General features: G+C 40.6%; 1 protein-coding gene across 1 annotated transcript in view; it reads left to right on the forward strand.

Moving 5' to 3' along the window:
- The window catches only part of STK32A (serine/threonine kinase 32A), a gene marked incomplete at its 3' end in the record, with an annotated part of 84,374 nt that extends 63,225 nt beyond the window's left edge, over positions 1–21,149 (forward strand). The window contains exons 6-12 of the mRNA XM_079773280.1: positions 872–961; positions 7,254–7,351; positions 12,987–13,103; positions 14,980–15,105; positions 16,458–16,586; positions 20,600–20,664; positions 21,056–21,149. Coding sequence (XP_079629406.1) covers positions 872–961; positions 7,254–7,351; positions 12,987–13,103; positions 14,980–15,105; positions 16,458–16,586; positions 20,600–20,664; positions 21,056–21,149 — 719 coding nt within the window. The remainder of the gene's footprint in view (positions 1–871; positions 962–7,253; positions 7,352–12,986; positions 13,104–14,979; positions 15,106–16,457; positions 16,587–20,599; positions 20,665–21,055) is intronic.
- Positions 21,150–21,452: the final 303 nt, after the last annotated feature.

A 21,452-nucleotide genomic window follows, 5' to 3' on the forward strand; every position in this document is an offset into this window, starting at 1 on the left:
AGAAAGCATCACCAAATTTTTAAATAAAGACCCAAACACTTCTAATATTAAACACTGAAGTAAAGGTGAGCTACATATATATATTTAGGAAAAATGAATAAAAATAAGAGAATTTTTCAACCCACTTATTTTAGTTTAGGGAACAGGGTGGCCAAAACCTGTCCATTCAGCTCAAGGACAAGGTGGGAACCAACCCTGGACAGGGCCACACACACACACACACACACACACACACACACTTATGCTGGGACAATGTAAACATGCCAATTCACCTCATGTGCACATCTTTAGGATGCAGACATGGGGAGAACATGCAAACTCCACGCAGACAGTAGCTCCTGCTGGCAATCAATCTTATAACAAAACAACCTTGAACAAAGCAGCACTATTTGAAGATCTGCTGTATTTCCATTCATTTGTGCTTTATAGTAACAATGTTTCTCTTTTAAAAAGATCCCATAAGAGACCATTGGCAATTTGATATTTTTGCATAGCTCTTGGTTCCCTGTTGATACTCACAGGTTATACCAACTTAAAATGTTGTGGACAAAAATTGCTCAAGTAGAATTATTAGAGCATGTGCTATTAACCCCCCACCCCTCCCCAAGTTAACACTTTCTGAAGCTGAACTGCAGACTTACAATCAGATACTCATCTTTGTGGACCAGATCTTACAATCAGATACTCATCCCAGTTTGCTAGAGGGTTTGCTGGTTGAAGAGCGTATTGATTTGAGGACAGACTGATTGAGCTTTTACTGCTGGTACCCAAAGCACAGAAGAATTTACAGACTAAGCTTCCAGTTAGAAGCATGCGTGTGCCACCGGGTTGAATGGACTTAACGCTCTCTGTGGTCCTTCTCTCCCGCCAGGGCACGTGCACATCACAGACTTCAACATCGCCGCCATGCTGCCCAGGGAGACGCAGATCACCACCATGGCCGGCACCAAGCCTTACATGGGTATGGGCTTCGGGGGCAGCTATCTGGACTCAGAGCAAGGCATTTGTTTTCCATTCCTGTAGAAACCATTTATTACGCCCCAATAGGGACTTGCAGCTGGAAGTGACAAGCCCCCCTCTGACTACCTGGGGAGCTTCTGATTTCATGGGTCTCAGGTGAGCCTCGGGATTCTCCATTTTAGGACGCATCTCAGTAGAGGTTGATTCAGGAGGGCCACTGATTACCTTTGGAAAACACTATTTTATAGCGTTATTTAGGATTGCGTCTGCCCACTCCCTAACAAAGAATAGTAATCCATTAATTTCTACTAATTACCTCTGGGTGCTTGGTGCTGTATCAGGTGCTGGGGACCCTGGAGTGAGCAACACAGACCAAGCTCCAGCCCATGGAGCTTACTTTCTGGTGAGAGGAGTTTAAACATAGAAGCAATCAGAGAAGTCGACCTAAGTAGGATGCTAATAAGTGACAAGTGTTATTATAACCACTGTTTACATAATACGGCATTACATGCAGAGGGCTGTAAAGTTTAGAGTGCCTTCCAGTTATAACTTTAGTTTTCACTTTATCACAATGCCATGAGTCCTCCTTTTTGAAAGATGAGGATCTGGTTTTTTTCTGAATATTTAAAATTTACCCAGAGTGAACGGATGAGAAAAAAAATTAAAATGACATGCTTTTACCCTAATTAGTTTGATGATTACAGTGGATGAGGTCACTGGTTAAACTGGTGGCATTAAATTAAGTCGGGGGTGGAATGAATTGTACTGGCTAGATGCCGTCGGAGGAATTCACAGGCCAGATATCTGTACTTGCAATCAAGGGCAAGGACAATGCCACTTTCTTTTGATAGTTCATTCTTTTCCTCATGCAGCTGAAGAGAGAAAGGGAAAGAGATCCCCCACGTGCAGGACTGCATCACTTTCTAAGAGAAAGAAATCTATGGCAGAAAATGAGCTTCATTTTATCCGATACTTGAATTGCAAATGTTCTGGCTTCCAATGATCAGTGGAGGGAATAATTCTATTTTGTCATTTCTGAAGTAATGGACACATATAATTCAGCCTATTTTCTGCCTAAAGCCCATGGTACTCAAATGATATAAAGGACTATCCACGCCTGCTGGTCTGATGGGTTTAATTCTGCAGGTTCCCTGGGTTTCCTTCCATATCAAGGACTATTTTCTTGGAGCCAAGCCAGAAAATGTGCATCTGGGTTTTCTAGGCCTGGTTTCCATGGTGAGAGGAGGACAGGGAGGCCACCTTTATTTTCTCTCCCCAGTAATTTTCAATACAAGATCCATATAATTTAATTCTCCTCAAAATTGGCATGTCTAGTTTTTTCACCACATGGAGCTTAGAAATTGGAATCTGGACAAGGTTCTCTGTGCCTCTCCATCTTCACGCTTATAATTAACAATTACTAACATTTACTGAAAGCCTTCTGTGGGCCAGATGATGTGTTAAATGTTTTGCATTCATTTACTCATTCACTTTTTTCCTCAACAATTGTATACGACAGGTTATAATTATCTGCATTTTACAATGAGGAAAACAAGAAGCTAAGTGATTTGCCCAAGATCACATGGCTAGTAATTGAAAATGGCCTAGATTAAATCAAGCTCTGTCTGACTTTAGACAATCAAGTTTCTTCCTGAAAGAGAAAAATTGTTAATGTTATTTGTGGTTCTTAAATGGTTGTAAGCCAATTTAAGTAGGCCAAATGGTTAGAATGGCTTCTTGTTTCTCTGTCCAGAAGTTGCCCTTGGCTTTAATTTTTGGATGGGAGTCTCTCTTAAGAAGTACTGTGGGTGGAAATCATCTTTCTTTAAGAAAAAAATGTGTTACCAAAACTTGGCAAAATCTACTTAATAGACCCTCACCAGCACTCATTTTATAGCAATCCTATAGGATATTAGTTAGCAATTAACCAGAAAAAAAAATCTGAAAAGAAAGAAAACTTGGATTCAATACTGAATGAAGATTATAGGAATATACAGCAGCTCTTAATATGAGATGCGGAGCATATAATGAAGCAATTCATTGGCTCTGGAAATGAGAAGATAAGCAGTCTGCCAGTTCTTAACCATTTTTCATTCATAATCTTCTAAGTCCATGCTTTCTCCCATCACTCCAATCCTTCCTTCTCCCTACTCCTAGGTCTGGGCAACTATAATCCAGATCACTTAGAGTTTAAATTAAAACATTCTTCCCCTCCAAAAACAAACAAACAAATTCACTATGGAAACTGTGTACCTTGCAGATAAGCAAAGGGGACATTAAATTAATCCCTCTACTTACAGATACTTATGGTTTCCTTCCAGATCTTTTGTCTATGTGCACACAAAGACATCCCTTTTTACAGTTGATTATACTGAATTTCTGTAACCTAAATTTTCACTGTATAATGTAATCACAATAATAACAGATATCATAAACTGAGCATTTATTATGTCCCATGCAGTTTGCTAAGTTTTTAACATTTTGTGTCATTAAATTCTCAAAGCAACCCTATAGAATAGGTTTCACCATTATTCTGATTTCACAGATTTACAAAACAACAACAACAACAACAACAACAAAAAACAGGCCTAGAGAGAAACTGACCTGGTCATAATCACACAGCAAGGACTGGTGGAGCACCAGGTTAAACCCAAGTCTAAATACATCTCGAGCATTGATGGCAATGGTGGTGTAATGGCTCACAGTTACTGAGCTCTTCCTACGTGCCCAACACTGTTCTAAGTATGTATATCATGTCATTTAAACTACCGTATTTTCCGGAGTATAAGACGATTTTTTAACCCAGGAAAATCTTCTATATGCCCAGTTGTCTTATATGCCGGAAAATACGGTAGATGAGGCAGGCACTACTGCTGTTCCCACTTGAGACTTGCAGACTGAGAAGTTAAGCTCTGCCCAAGAGGAGCTGTAGATATAGCCCTCAGGGTCTGATGTCAGAATCTACTCTCCAGTTGGCTTAAAATCTGAAAACCAAATGATGGAAATCCAAATAGCTAATAAACACATTAAAATATGGCCAAGCTTATTAGTAGTCAGGAGAATGTCCATTTTAACCACAATGAAAGACAACTAGACATTCACAAGATTGGCAAAACTCAAAAGCTTAGTTAATACCAAGTGTGGTTAAGGAGGTTGACTAAAGGAAGTCTGACTCCTTGCTGGTCATCGTGATAATTGGTACAACCACTTTGGTAAATAGTTCCATGTGATCTAGTGTATGTGAAGACATACATTCCATGCCCAGCGGCTCTCCTTGCAGGAATGTACTTACAGAAATCTTCCATGTACAGGAGAGTCATGAAAGGGTTGTTCACAATACTCCCAAATTGAAAATAATCCAAATAGCTGTCAACTATAGAATAGGCAGGTAAATTATAGTAGGTGAGCAGACTGTGAGCAAACTGACACCATGTGCAGCAATTTTGATAACATGTAATCTTGAGCAAGTAAAGCAAGACACTAAAGAAAGCAAGGAGTGGGATTTAACATACATGAGATGTATATACCCACCTACATATATGTTATATACACATACATGCTATATATACACACATATACTTACGTTATATAGACAGGGAAGGGCAAAGTATATTTACAGTTATAATACAAATAAATAATGCAATAATTAATAAGTAATAATACAAGAATAAGCTGTTGTGTTTAGTGTACTCACAACTGTAGACCTACTTTTGCGCACGCGCACACACACACACACACACACACACATAACATATAGGCAAAACTGAAGTATTGCTTAGAAATGCATGTAAAGATAGTAAATCTATGTTAGTAACAAAATTACTAACATAAATTCAAGAAAGTGGTTACTTCCAGGGTTGTGAACAGGACAGGAATGAAGGTGGGCTCAAGATTCTATTACGTGACCTGTGTAATGGTCCCCTGGCTATTTTCTTATAACTACTTGTTAAGTTGCTCTTGTGTGTTTTAATTCCTTTTCTGAATGTAGGTTGAAATACTTTAAAAACCAAACAAAATACCCAGTGGCTGTTTGAGGGAAGTTTTGTCCCTCTCCACTTCTATCTGTACCCTCTCAGGGGCAGGGGATCCTCTGGCAGGGTTGACAAGAGCTCCTCATTATCTCTTTGTCTGGCTTTTCAACTTTTTGGGGCTCAAAGCATTGCCCATCCATTGTGCTTTTACATGTTGGTCTGATGTGTTTTTCATCATGTTCTACCAAAATTCTTCAGTGCCTTGAATATTTGTTAAATGAATGAACACATATTCAAATGTCCTCATGCTGGAAAACAGAATAAGTAGAAAAGGAAAAAAATATGCTCATATAAACTCCAAAGATGATCCAAGATGACAGGATTCACAGCTTTTATCGAGTAATGCCATTCTGATGGGTATTTTCTTAGCACGATGGTCTGTTTATCCCTCCAAGTTCTCTGCAGCATCTCTAAGGGAGATGTCAGTCACCCTGGGCACTATCTGAGATGACTTGTGAGACACTGAGAAAGGAAAGCGGAACTATAGGCCATTCCATCCCGTCTGTGGGGTACCGTGGGGTCAGGGCCATTACCTCCCAAATCGCACAGGGACCTGTGACTTATAGAAAGAATGCAGTGATGCATGAACCGTGAATCCCGTGGGAAGGAGGCCTGCTCAGTCCTGCTATGGCGGGCTCGTGCAGTCAGGCTCAGTCCTGGGATGTCAGCATTCTACCTCTAACTGCATGCTGTCCAGAAGATTTTACTTAGAACTGAGGGCACTGGGCAGGGCAAGTCAGACCCACAACCCAACAATATTCTTTGTCCAGAGTCAGCACCTCACTACAGAGAATGGGTCCAGTGTGTGTAGCTCTTGGTTAGGTAAAATTCCCATTATTATAGATGTTTGCCTCTCTAAAAGTGTGCCTAATTTTTTACATCCTCACCCGAGGATATGTTTATTGATTTTAGAGAGAGGGAGGGGTGTGAGAGGGGATGTTGAGAAGAGGGAGAGAGAAAGGGAGGGAGGGAGGGAGGGAGGGAGGGAGGGAGGGAGAGAGAGAGAGAGAGAGAGAGAGAGAGAGAGAGAGAGAGAGAGAGAAGAGAAGAGAAACATCAATGTGAGAGAGAAACATGGATATGAGAAACATCAATCTGTCACTTCCCTTATGAGCCTAACTGGGGATCAAACCCACAACTTAGGTGTGTTCCCTGACTGGTAATCAAACCCACAACCTTTTGGTGTATGGGATAACGCTCCAAGCAACTAAGCCACCCGGCCAGGGCAAGAAGAGTACCTAATTTTGTGAGCACCGTCTAGGTGCCAAACACTGAGCTGAGATTTTGGCATGTACTACCTCATTTAATTTCTCACCTCTGGAAAGATTGCCTTCTTATTCTGACTTTGCTGGTGAGGATTCTCAAGCTCAGCCAACAGACTTGTTCAAGGTCACAATAAGCGATGAAGGCGAGTTTTGAACTCGGCACAGCTCCGGGGCTAATAATTGCAACCATTGCTTGATTAATTGATTCAGCAGCATTCATTCATTCAATGTCTCTTGAGTGACTTTAAATGCCAGGCTCAATACTGGGCACTAGGAATGTAGTGGTGAGCAAGCAGATAAGATACCTTCCTTTGCTTTGTGTTTCATTCTCCCTACTCCACCCCTTAGGAGTGAGGGCTATTCTTGGAAGAGTATGTAGAATGTAGAAGGTTCACCTTGGTCAAAGTGCTTAGAGCATGGGCAATGGGGGCCTTAAAATAAACTGTAGCTCTGCCTTCCACTGCAGTCCATTCAAAGAATGATGTTACAAAGTGTAAGTGACTCACAGTTTATGTAAAACATTATATTTCTCAGAGTGCCCACTCCCTCCCTCACCCCCAAGAGCAAGGTGCAAATGCTGCCCTTGCCTCTTCACGATGACGGAGATGGAGAGCCAACACGTTTCAGCCCTTTAGCCCTAACCTGCCAAGTCAAGACAACACACATATCATCTCAGCCTTCTTGGTTTCAGGGTCAGCCACACATCTGAGTCCTGATGGGATCTAATTTATCACAGTTGCATGTTCTAAATAAGAGAAGAATGTGTCCACAAAGGCCTGAGGCTACCTGTTGTGTTGGTTGATGAATGAGGCTCCTGAGAGAGACCAGAAAATTAGAAATGTTGCCTGCTGTGAGCAATCGAGCCATGGATGATAGACATCTACACAAGTGTGTCTCCCCTCTGCCCTGGTGTCTCACCTTTGGAGGACCCTGTTGGGAAAGTAGATTTGTGAGTGTCTCAGGGAATAGAACAGACCTAACTTTCCTGTGTTTTCAGCACCCGAGATGTTCAGCTCGAGGAGAGAAGCCGGCTATTCCTTTGCTGTGGACTGGTGGTCCCTGGGAGTGACAGCCTACGAGCTTCTGAGAGGCCGGGTACAGTAGGACTGCATTTCTTTGCACTCTTCCAGCTATTTCCATTTTTAGACGGAAAAGATGGATGTTTGTGTGTGCTAAAATTCCAGCAGTTTGTTTGAGAGGTGAAAATGGCTATGCCATGTGAAGCTGTTAGCAACCCTTGGGATTTCTGTATTCATTCATTCTCCCAGCTATGGGGACCAAGCATGAGAGTTCACATCAAATCATAGGTGGTGGGCACACGGTGCAGTATACAGATCTTGTAACATAGAAACCCACACCTGAAACCTAGATGTTCATGTTAGCCAATTCACCCCAATCAATTCAATAAATAAAAACATGAAAATAAAGAAATCAATGAATAATGTCGAGATTATAAGCTCCCAGGGAGGGGAAATCCATATGCCTCATTAAATATCTTGTATAAATATATTTGTTTGTTTAAAGAAAAGCATTTTGCAGTCACGGTACAAAAGTCTAATTCAGACACACTTCCCCAAGGGGAGTGTGAATTATTAATTCAACACGATCCATGCCGTGTCTTGTTGGATTTCTGTCTGTCATTAAGTTCCTGGGTTCTGGGTTCAGTGGCAAATTACAGGAGTTTCCTTCTAAAATAAATATTTCTTAAACTAAGAAAATGCCTAGGAAGAATTTTTCTAAGAAAATACTTTTTTCTTCCTCCCATATGTTATTTTTCTCCCTCTATGGTAGTTCCCTGTTACCTATCTGATGTATCAATATCATCAGGTTCTTTTTTCTGCTTTAGAAAGGTGAAGAAAAGTTATGATTAGGTTGCTGTATGTGTATACACACACACACACACACACACACACACACACACACATATATATATATATATACACATACATATATATATATATATATATATATATATATATATATATATATATATATATATGAGAAAGAGACATTTAAGTTCTATTCTCTAAGCAAAGTTCAATGTTATACAATGTACAGTGTATTCTTGTATTTTATTATTGTATTATTTTCCATAAGAATAACTGTAAACTTACTTTTGCCCCACCCCATGTCTATACACATCTGCATCTATTCTTCTGTTGATAGACACTTAGGTAGTTTCCATATCTTGGCTTTTGTGAATATGCTGCAGTGAACGTCGGGGTGCAGTTTATTTTTCTAAGCACAGGTGTGAACTTCAACGAGAAAAAATACTGCTGCTTCCAAAGCTTCACATAGACACACACACACACACACACACACACACACACACACAAACACCCACACACACCCTTCACAGGACTTACCCCACCCAACAAACACAAACAATCTTCAGATGTCTTTGTGTGGCTTGGCATTCTCTGGCCCTTAGAACCAGGCTAACTTTTCAGATTTTGCTTCAACTTGATAAGACCCTGACTCTTGATAAACTCACTTTGGCCTCTGGATGTCCTTCTCTCAGGCATCTTGGGCTTCTTTTCTTTTCTTCCCCCTTTTCTTCCCCCTTTTCTTCCTCCCTCCCTCCCTTCCTCCCTCTTTTCACCTCCTGTTCCTTTGCCTATAAAGATATTTGGCAAGGTAAACCCTGGTCTTCTTAAAGAATCCCTTTCAAAGTACTTGGGAATTGCTAAATTGAATTTGAATAAAGTTAAGGATGTGTCTTAAGTGCAGGACCATTCAGCATCTTTATATTCAATGTCTATGGGTCGTTTCTGGGAAAAGCCGTGCCATGAGACTGTCCCCGATGTCTCTGTGGGGAAGGCCTTTCTGCAGGTCTTTCTTACTCAAACCCTACCCATTCCAGGGCCCCTTCTCCACAGAAGCATTCTCTGATCTCCAGCTGAAGTCATCTCCCAAATATTTATGCACTTTACTTCTCTTACAACCTGAATTTTAAAATCTTGGAAAATATAGAGAAGCAGAAAAATAAAGGTAAAATCAACCATATCCACTAAGGCAAAGAATATTCCCAATTAAAAATGCAACCCCCCTTTGACCTCCCAGTCCCACCTTTCAGAATTAGCAGTCGCCGTACTCAGTTTCAAACTTTTCCTGTTTTTATAAGGTTAATCTATTTTCACATACACATATATGCATTGTTGTTGTTTTAACAAAAGTAAAATATGCTTTGTCTTTCTGTTGAGACTTTTTCCCACTTAAGATAAAATGTAGCACTTTCTACATCAAAACATCTAAATCCACTTTATTTTTTTAGGGTTAAATCCATTTTGTAAATATATTGCCCTTGTAAATTTTTCCAGGTATATCGTTGTAGATGTTTGTATCTCTTCTATATTATGAGATGGTAAATTCATTAAAGGCTAAGCATGACTCTTACATACTTTAGTGATAACTCTAACTAGGTACCTATGTGTGTAGTGAATGACTGGGGGAACAAGTCTCCACAAATCAATTCTCATACATTCCAGGAAAGGATCACCAAGCAGGCTGCATGGAATTATGTTTCCAAATAGAGCTAATCAGAAGAAATGAAACACAGCATTTAATAATGACTATCAACACGACTCCCCCACAGAGAGAGTGTGCCAAACAATGATGTCTCCACATTTACAAATGTACTTGAAAACATCCCCGTTGTTTCTGAGCTTGATCACAGCTTTGATGAATGGGTCCCACAGCTAATGACCTGCATTGTCTCCCAGCTGTCATTGTGAAGGCAAGGCCAGTAGCTTTCCTAGTTTTGTATTTTCCCTAAGCATTAGCTTCATAGGCACATAAGGAATTTTGCACTAAATGTACATTCCTAGCTACAATTCTTGCTGTGTACTCCAAAAATCCTAACTAATAAAGATGAAATATGCTAATTGACCCTCACACCATCACAAAGATGGCAGCGCACACAGCCAATAAGGAGGGAATATGCTAATTGACTGCCCCGCCCTCAAAGATGGCGCACCCACAGCCACAAGATGGCGGTGCCCAGTCCCATCAGCCCCGCCAGGGCAGCAGGCACACAGCAAGGCTGGGCCAGCCCCCAGGCAGGCCCAGCCACTCCACACTCCTACCTCCAGAGTCCCCCAGTCCCCTCAACCCCCCAGCTGCCTAGGGCCAGCCCGAGGCACAGGCAAGCCTCAGATGGCAGCTGCCCAGCTGCCCAGGGCTGGCCCGAGGCACAGGCAAGCCTTGGATGGCGACTGCCCAGCTGCCCAGGGCTGCCCGAGGCTCAGGTAACCAGGGGCAGCTTGCGCTGCCGGCAGTGGCAGCAGCAGAGGTGTGATGGGGGCGTCGCCTTCCCCTGATCGCTGGGTTGCCTCCTGCCCCTGAGGGCTCCTGGACTGTGAGAGAAGGCAGGCTGGGCTGAGGGACCCCCCTTTCCAGTGCATGAATTTTCATGCACCGGGCCTCTAGTATTATATAATCATAAAACATCACTTTCTCCCATCTACATGTTTACCTTTTCCACTTTCATCCATTCTTTATATTCTCATTCTTATTAATATGCTGCCTTAGAATTGTTTGATGTATCCTATCATGTACACTGTAATTTTTCTTTAGAGCATGAATTACATTTACTGAAGCATGTGTGTGCAGTCTATATAACTATTTGTGGTTTCCCTAGGGAGATGTTAAGCTCCACCAACATAGAAATTATGCCTGTCTCATTATTCTTCTTTATCCACAATGCCCAATAGAGGTGCTGCAACATACCGGGCATTCAATAAATATTTGGTAAATGAGGAAATATATAATTCTAGTAGTTAATGAATTAACAAAGATTTTTAAATTTAGAACTAGAAAAATGTCATAGAAGAGAAAGGCAGTTTGATTGTTTTTAACAAGTTGATAGGCCATGAGGATTTTTTTTAATATTAAAAATCAGTTGTATGGCCTTCTAAGTAAATAAAAACACTCTTAAGCCAGTTGCTTGTGGCATTCATCAGTTAATTATTCACTTATCAAATCATTTGTGATTTCAGATGGTTAAGAAACAGTAGGTTGAGAAGCAGCAATTAGTCAAAGAAGGAAATTAGAAAAAATATTGACATTGCACACGTATGTAACCCTGGACCCTACTATGCCAAACATGCCCCGACTCTTAATGGTATACATGGAATGAACCCAGTAGTGACCCACAGTGCCCTTCACCTAGTCAGCAGTCATTAAACACTGATAATAGCAATAAGGTACCTACTACTCATTTTCTGATATTGGGTTGCATGGGTTATTTCAGTTATATGGTTATTGAGACCAGAATTAGCATTGGTCCTCTATTCCATCTTGAGGGAAGAAAATATATGACAGGTGTGTTTAGACCTTGCATACAAAAATAACGTTTGGCCAGTCATCTTTTTGGGAGGTCAACTCCTAGCATTTCATGGTTCCTTGAGAATGGACATTGACATGCCGAGTATGTTAAGCCTTTCTCCACCTTTAGTCACTGTTCACATTTATATCCACCTTTTTACCGTGTCAGTAATAATAAAATATTTCTCCTATATCATGTCTAATATATACTAGCCACTCTACTGAGAACTTTACATGTATTATGCCATTCAATTTTCCCAACAATCTCATGAGGTGGTTCCTTTTACAGATGAAAGACTTGAAATCCAAATTGAGTGGCTCCGTTTAGCCCTCACATTCTTTTGCCTTCAGAGCTCAAACTATTATATTACCTTTTAATACTGAGTTACAACAGGGAAAAAAATAAACTCCTCCACTTCTTCCAATTTGGTTCATCCATCCACAATCATTTGCTAAGTATCTCGAAAGGGCAGACCCTTGATACATGTACATATCCATATTAGCTGTCATACTGTTGGATAGACCAACATGGAAATTTTGTTCATTCAACAGGCATGTAATAAGCACCTACTAGGTGCTAGGACCCATGGGGAAAATGTGAGTATGGTATAATCTCTCATTTTATGTGAACTGGGGTTTAGTAGCTCCCAGTTCACATAAAAGAGAAAATGTCAGCATGGATTTCTTTATGAAATAGAATTACTATAGGTAAAGGCTGCCCTCTTATGGACATTTATGAAAACTGTAATAAAACTACTCCCCCCGCCCCAGCCCCCAACAGAAGTTAAAACTATAGAAGAACCTGGTTCTCTCAGAAGTAAAAGTACTTTTGCCTCATCATAAAATTTGCCACTCCTCTTCATAGGACCAAGGACTCATGACTTTTGGGAGAGGGTTGAAGTCTTCTGGGTAACTTTCCATTCTGAACGTATTCATTATGATTCAAACAATTGAAAAGAGGCGTATGGTAAACTCTGAATCTCTTTAGAATCAAACAAAATAAGAGGAGTTTAAAATTTCAACTTACTGAGCACATGTACAGTGTTTTATGAAAATGCATCTATAAGTTACCTTACAAAACTATTCCAAATTAGTATCTCAGAGGTAGATTTAGCCCACAGAAAAGTTTTGTTTGACCCAGAATGATTACCAACTTTTAAAAAATCTGAGATTTCAAAAGAAACCATAGGTTTGTCTGGTGCCCTTTTTAAACAAAGTAGATCTGGCAACACAGGACGGACCATATATGTATATGCCAACAAGGCAACAGCTAGAAGGGATAAGAAAATGATACTGAGATTTTCCTGGTTGAAAATTTAACTTGAAACATTTGCAAAGGAATGTGTGTGTGGTTTTTTCTTTTACCCTGTAAACATGAAGACTTTTCCCTCCTCTCTCCCTTAAGAGACCGTACCATATTCGCTCCAGTACTTCCAGCAAGGAAATTGCACACATGTTTGAGACGGCTATTGTGCCTTACCCTTCTGCCTGGTCACAGGAAATGGTGTCACTTCTTAGAAAGGTGAGGAGGAGGATTGCATGACAACAAGAAACGCTAAAAAGCAGCATGCTCTCTGGTTAGAGTCAGTGAACGATATTGGAGGCGGCCGTGATAGGGTACATTCCCGGAGTGGGCTTTGCAGCTAACAGCTTTCAAACGCATGGCTTCATTAAGGCAATGCACATGTCCTGTATGTGCCAAAACCACCTCAAACTCAGCGGGCCCGCAATGGGTTCTTGGTCTCTGTATTTCCTGGACTTTCTCCAAGCTTCCCAACTCAGTGACTGGCCTCTCCATCCTATCACTTATGCAAGACAGAAACCAGAAATCATTCATCACCCCCATATCCAATCCATCACCAAGTTCTGTAATTTGACCTTTTAAATATTCTTTGAATCTGTCACTTCCCTCCATCTCCATTACTGTCTTCCCAACCGTACTGCCATCAAGCATTATAATTGGTTTGCCCTGTGCACTTTTACACACTCCATTCTGTCCTATAATGATCTGTTCAAAGCAGACTTTGTTGTCTTCCCATTGTTCATGGAATAAAGATCAAAGTAATTTGTATGATATATAAGTTCTAACTACCTCTCAAGCCTTATTTTGGACTTTTGCCCCCTTTTGATTACACATAAGCCACTTTAGTCTTTTTCTCTTCTGTTTCCCCTCCTCCATCTCACTCTCACATATCAGTCTCTCACATATCAGGCCCTTTGCACATGCTAGTCCCTCTGCCTAGAACACTGCCCCCTCCCCAACTCTTCCAGCTCCCTCCCTTAGACCAGGACCATTCAGTGTGATTCACTGGTTAGTTCAAATCCGTGAATTGTTTCTTCAGGTTCATGACAAGTACAGAAATTGAAAGAAACATTCAGAAATATTTTTAGCATTTGCTATTGCTACTGCCTCTAAGCACATGGTCAGTGGACTCATCTCATTTGTAGCAGGAGCTCAATAGTGTGTCGAATGATAGTGTGTGAAGAATATGGACCCCAAGAGGATGGGTGTGGTTTTTTTCAGGAAAGAAAATTGCACAGGTCATGGCAGGTCAAGGAAAAGGGCCCAAGAGTCAAACCTGTGTCTCTTGCCTTTGGGGTCAAGTTCATTTGTTTTGGAATAGGGACATTGCCATTGGTTATGTCAAAGATGAACAGGTGGTAATTTCCCCTAAGCAAATTTTCTTCAGTTTCAAGATAGCCTCTTCCCCCCAAATTTCTACCCTGGTCATCCCAGGTTATCCCCTGCGGAACAATTCTCAGGTGGAATTGCCACTTTCCATTAGAACCACAGGGTTGATGTGGTGTCGTTGGCTCTGGAGTGGTTAAGGGGGAAAAAATCTTTAATCCCAGTTTATTAAACCCAGAACTATAACAGTTACCTTAGTTACATCTTCTCTGTGTCACCCCCAATATATTTTGGTTAGTTGTAAAAACAGCTAAAATTTTTAATGAGAAATAAATTTCATTTGTGAAAATGTGCACATATTCCCCTCCCCTAATAAGAACAGACCTTCTCTTAAGCACTTTATATACATGGTCTTATTTCATCCTAGCTGCAACCTTATGAAATAGGTTATGATCCCCTTTTAACAGATGGGTGAACTGAGATTTAGAGAATAAACTTGCCCATAGTTAATAAAGTAGGGGAATCAACCATCAGAGAGATGTTTGACTGCACAGGACAAGCTATTTTCACTCTCCACCTTGCAAAAAAACAACCTACAATTCATTCTAACAGGGCATTATCTGTATTATTTGTTTAGGGGGTCAGGGAAGGGAAGTGATGCCTTATTTCCTTCAATCTTACACTTGAAAACATTTAGAGGGAATTTGTGTGTGGTTTTGGCCCCATTTTGACCTTCCTCGTGATCTTAATGTTTCTGTTCCTTTGGCAGCTACTTGAACCTAACCCAGACCAACGGTTTTCTCACTTGTCTGACCTTCAGAACTTCCCATATATGAGTGATGTGAACTGGGATGCGGTTTTACAGAAGAGGCTCATTCCAGGTTTCATTCCTAACGTGAGTCAATCCCAACAAACCCATAATAACTCACATGCAGTGCATATCGCCCTGGGTGCCAGAGACGCACCCGGTCTGGTTAGATAACCACATCAGTGTTGTAAGACAGCCTAAATTCCCATTTTACAGATGAGAACACTGAGGCGCACACAGGTAACTTGGCCATCAAAGAGTCCTGTGGCTACCAAGTAGCCGAGTGGGAATTCCAATCCAGCTCTATCTGTGTCTGGAGTTCCAGCTTCTCACCACTTTTTGTGGCATGCTTTTGTTTTTCCCCAAAGATCTAATTCTCCTAATACACAGTCCTCACTTAACGTCATAAATAGGCTCTGTGACTTTAAGAGAAGTGGCATAGAATGAAACCAGATTTACCATTGGCTGGCTGATATAAACAAGGGTTAAGTTCCTACATATCTCCTCAACGTTATAATGAAACAAAACCTCAAAGACCTGCTGTTGTCCTTTCTAGGAATCTGCCAATTGAAAAAATGATGCTTTCTCTGATTCCAAAGATGTAGGAATTTGTATGCCTGGGGTTCTGTGAGTCAAAGGATTGAAACCTGTTGGGGTTGGGGTGAGGCATTTATTTTTACCATTCATACCTCTTATATCCGTAATGACTAAGGGCCAAAGGGAAATGATTCCCACTGGATGAGTCCCTGGTTAGTTGTAAAAACAGCTACTATGGCCTACTGCAGACCGTTGAATCCAGGTCAAAGTGCTCAGTGAGACAGTGGTGTGCTGGAATTAGGGGGGTGGAGAATCACGACCTTATGGAGAGACCAGGGGATGAGGTCAAGGACTTACCTGGTCACTTTGCCGAGTCCAGGAGGGGTAGCTGGTACCAGGTTGACAGGTGACAGTGGACCCTCCTGCTGCTTCCACAACCCGCACCTCGACATATAACCATCAGCTCTGCATCCAGAGGCCCTCCACCTACAGCTGTGACTTAATTGTGAATCAGAATCACGTGGGGAGCTTGTGAAACGTGCAATTTTCTCGCGTGCAGTTGGGGAACTGGGAAGCTGAGCAAACAACTCAAGTGATTCTAATTGTCTACATGATCGTTAGAGCATAACGTTGAGACCCAGAACCCAAAAGGTAAAACTTTAGAAAAATAATTGTCATTGGTTTCCTCTCAACTCAACCCACGGGAGGCTCATTGAGAGTTTAGAAAAATAAACAAAATATAAAATTAATGAATGTGCAAAACAATGCTGGCAATACATTATCCAAAATTAGCGTGGGAATCCTAGCTCCTTTAGGACCACGTGTCTGTCTCCACATTCGCTCAGGTGTAGTTTGGAATGATACAGGGATCTAGGGAGTGAGCCAACCTGTGTTCCTTGCAGAAAGGCAGGCTGAATTGCGACCCCACCTTTGAACTCGAAGAAATGATTTTGGAGTCCAAACCTCTTCATAAGAAAAAGAAGCGTCTGGCAAAGAAGGAGAAGGAGATGAGGAAATGTGATTCCTCTCAGGTGAGCAGGTCCCTGCCCAACCCGTGGGAACCTTCAGGATGGCTGCAATTCCTTTGAGAGCTTCTGCTGGGAGGTTATCTCAGCTCCTGGCTTTTGCTGCCTTGTGAATGCGCCGAGAATCTGAACAGCTAGGCAGCCCTGGGCATCCTAGCAGCAACATTTCCCTGTGGGCTTTCTAGCTCTGTCGTGAACTTGATTCAGTTAGTACCTTCTCCCAGTTCTCAGTTCAAAATTGTCAATTTTCTGGGAGAGACTCTGATCGGCCAAGCTCAGGCCAGGTGATTAGGTTTCAAAGCACAGGCATGCCTCATTTTATTTGCCCTTTGCTTTGATGTTGTTGTTTTTTTACAAATTGAAGGCAAGACTCTCCACTGGCAAACAAATTACGACTTGCTTTATTGCAATACTCGCTTCATTGTGGTGCTCTGAAACTGAACCCACAATATCTCTGAGGTACTAATAGGTCTGTATACACATGGCTGTTTGGGGCCTCAGTTCTGCTGGGAGCAGCCAGCCCTAGAGGTGGTGTCTGTTCTTTGCTATAAGCAAAATTTCATGCTACCAGAGCTAACAGAATAGAGAGCAGAGATGATGGAATTCTTATATGGTCGAGTACTATTTTGGGATTTTTAGACTGAGTTGATTTTTTAACCATATTATTCTGTCAGAGTTAGAGCTCAGATCTCAATATAGCAACTTATAGGGACTCAGTAGGATTTTATACATGTGGTTATATGCATTATAATGGTGGAGAAGAAATAAACATTCAATTTGCCTCTAATGATTACCCATTCATCCACTCATTCACCCATCCTTCCATCCATCCACCTACCCATTCAACTAATGGTCATCCATCCCTCCATCCATTTATTTAGGCTACTTTTATTGAGAGCCTATTAACTTCCAGGTCGTATGTTAAATACCAGAGGTAGTTATGAATATCATTCTTGCATTCAATAACATTCCTCTTCTCAAGGATTGTATAGTTTTGTTAGCTCTGCAAACAAATCCTTCATTTCTCTAGTCCTCAGGAACCACTAGACCCTTTAAAGGCCAACCGAAGTCCACATCCTGTTTGTTCACAGGCTGGCCTCTGGCCAGATCCCCAGCCTTAAGTGTTTTCTAGGGCCCTGCAAAGAGCACTTAGCTGTGCTACAACCTATCTTGCTTATTGCTCTGCACTTTGACCATTTTCCTCCTAATGATCTGTTCTTCACATCATCACCAACTGGCTTCTCCAGACTTACCCCTCTCTATGTCCCTATATAGTTTGACTCAAGCTGGATAGAGGCCTCAAATGTAGCAAATACAAGATATCATCTTTATTATACATACAGTTCCTAAAATTTTAGAGACAGCAACGATTTGCAAATAACAGTTTACCATGCCTACTGAGCTCTCCATGATCGCCTGGAACTCACCATCCTTGCCCTCCAACCACATAGGGCCTGAAGTGTCTGACCCTCAAGCACTATAGGTTTTGTTCTTCTTCAAGACCCTTGCTCCTCCTTTTTCCTGAATGTCCTCCTGGATCTTCACATAGGAGGCTTCGTCTCATTCTTTCCGCCCTTAATGCCACCTTGTCAAAGATGAAGTCCGGCCACCATCACTGTCTTAGCTCCTATTTTTAATTCCTTCACGACATTAACATAGTTTATAAATGTTTGATGTATATGTTTGTGTGGGGTTTTTCGGTCCCACTAAAATGAAGGCTTCCTATGGTGAAGACCAGGTCAGTCTTACCCATCATTCTCTTCGTGGCACCCCAACCTCAGTAAGTGATTCAATACATTCAAAAAAGGAAAGAAAATGTTATGACTGAACAGCAGAAACTGAACATTTCTGTTCTTAGAGTCACAAGGTCAAGTTCCACCCATGAGAAATCTTCCTGTGGTCCCCTCTTGTCCTAGTCCTTACCTTCCAGCCACCAGGTTGAAGCAGCAAGCCTGCCTGCCGCCCCTGATGGGAAAGGCTATGAGCACTTACCCACAGCACAGACCCTAAAACTTTCTAATAACAAAAAAAAAAGCAGTTTTCTCCTTCCCCCAAGTCTCATATCAACCTTAGAATCACTTACCAAGAAGTGGCTCTGCCCATAATGAAAAACAGACCATTACATTACTAATCAGAGAAGTTCACATCCTTTTCATCTTCGTTTTGTTTTTAACTGTTTTATATTGGTAAAATGTGTATAACATAAATTTGCCATTTTTTTAAGTGTACAATTCAATGGCATTAAGTACATTTATAATGTTGTACAGCCACTACCACTATTTTCAAAATTGTTACTACTCCAAGCCCCATTGCTTTTTTTCTTCAATTTCAGCAGTGTTTTTTACTTTTCAGAGTACAACTCTTTCACCTCCTTATTTAAACTTTTCCTAGGACATTTTATTTTTTTGGATACTCTGGAAATAGAATTGTTTCCTTAATTTCCTTTTTGTATAATTAATTACTAGTATATAGAAACAACTGATTTTTCTATGTTAATTTTGTGCACAGCAACTTTGCTGGACTCATTTGTTAGCTTTAGTAGTTTCTTGTGAGTTCTTTGGGATATATATCTATATATATATATTTCCATGTCATCTGCAGATAGAGATACTTTTCCTTTCTAATTTGGATGCCTTTATTTTTTTTCTTGCCTAATCACAATGTTGAATAGCAGTGGTGAAAGTGAGCATCTTAGTCTTTTTCCCCATCTCAGGGAGAAAGATTTTAACTTTTAACATTGAGCACTATGTTAGCTGTAGGTTTTTTATAAATGCCTTTTATCATATTACATTTTATATAAGTTTATATATATATATATATTTTTTTTTACTTTTTTATTGAGGTATTATATGTGTACATATCTTACCATTCACCCCCCACCCCACACCCATACATGCCCTCACCCCCCAGAGTTTTGCGTCCATTGTTTATGCTTATATGCATGCATACAAGTCCTTCGTTTGATTTTTTATCTCCCCCACCTCTCCCTAAGTTTTTATATTTGTATATGTTTATATAAATGTGTTTTTTTACATATATAAAAATATTTTATATATGTACTTAATGTGTAAGTACATATATATGTATATAAATATATAAACATATACATATATAAAATAGATAAAATATTATGTAAATATACTTTTAAATATTATGTAATATTTTGTTTATATATTTATGTAATATTTTAGTGCTAAAATTGTACTTGAAGTATAGCTTTTTCTAATTCCTAGATTTTTTTTTAAAAAAGGAAGGAATGGCATTTTTTTCTTAGAGAATAATATTTTTCATCAGAAGTAATTTGGAAGTACTTTGTTGCAGACTTTTAAAATATTGGATCTGGAGCTGACACTGTCCTGAGCCCGATGAGTATTATTTTTTTGAGGTTCAATTTTCTCATGATGATGGCCAAGTCATTGGTTGGTGTTGAAAGATAGACAATGAAACAGCAAAGCAAATGGTTTGCATGTCTGTGAGAGGTCACAGATATGGACAGCTCTGTTTGCTGCACCTGAAGTCTAGTTCATGAACCCCAGCACAGTTGTTGAGGGGAACATTCGATAGGAATTCAGTGTGAAGCGATGTTTCTAGGTTGTTCATTAAATTCAAGTAGAACCTCCAAACCTTTCACATGAGGACCAGGAGACAAGAGGTGAGCAGGTAACTAGCTCAATAAGCCCTTGTCCCCACCCTGCTTGCAGCCATGGTTTCTTCTTGGGCTGCTTGGCTGAAAGACATCAAGGTCATGCACCATAACTTAAATCTTCCCTGCTGGCTCATTGTGGAAAGCAATGTGTTGATGTATTGTATCCTCTTGCTCTTTCTTCCCTATTTGCTGCCCTATTGTTCTGGTTGGGGTCTCACTCCTGCTACAAACTTTGAGATAGCATCTGTTTTGAGGATGCATTCTTTGATTGGGCCATTCAGTGAACAGACACTCAATAGGTGTTGGCTGTTTGAGGACCCTCATTGATCTACTAACTATATCTCTACTCTTTTTTTCAATGTTCACCTGGAAGATGTGCCTTCTTCAAGAGCACCTTGATTCTGTGCAAAAGGAATTCATCATTTTCAACAGGGAAAAGTAAGTCGGTAGCTCCTGCAAGAACAGCAGCCCAGCAAATGATAGAGTGTTTCAAGCCAGACTTTACATGCAAAGCCTTAATATATTTTTAACATTTTTTATTATTTCTCATTACAAAAATGATGCCTATCCATAATAGAACATTTGGGAATTTCAGAAACCTTTTTATTTTTTGGAAGAAATTGCAAATATTGTAGTGGGTAAATGAGCTTCAAGTTTCTGTTGATGGGAAGGGCAGAGAAATTGGGACTTAAACATTTCAAATCTGTGATGTTTTTAAGGTTTCCCTGACCTCTTTATAAATTGTTGGGCTTAATGCTATCATTTCAAAGGTTTACCTCTCTTTATTTTCAGTGAATAAATCCTTCTTTCTTTTTTTTCCCCTTTTAAGAGTAAAACGGGACTTTAATAAAAGACAAGCAAATCTAGCCTTCGAACAGACCAAAGACCCACAAGAAGAAAACGGTCAGAATAACAACCTCTGAGTCATCAACATCTTCTTCTTGGGACATTTCCTGCCATTGAGGTCAGCAAGTTCTGACTTCCACAGCAGGATGAGCTGATGGTAGTTCCCTCCGCACACCGCACACACCTTAGAAAACGTGAATGCCTACTTTTGAGGGAGGCAGCACAAAACAATGAGGAGCTCCCTGGGCTCCTGGGAACTGGTTATACCACTAACAAACCATGTGACCATGAGCAAGTCACTTAACCACTTTCTCTGCTTCGGTTTATTTTTAATGAGAGGGCTCTACTAGATGAACTCTCCTCTGCCTTTTTATTGCAAC

This window comes from Cnephaeus nilssonii (genome assembly GCF_951640355.1).
Source record: "Cnephaeus nilssonii genome assembly, chromosome: 5".
In the NCBI taxonomy this organism is placed as follows: domain Eukaryota; kingdom Metazoa; phylum Chordata; class Mammalia; order Chiroptera; family Vespertilionidae; genus Cnephaeus; species Cnephaeus nilssonii.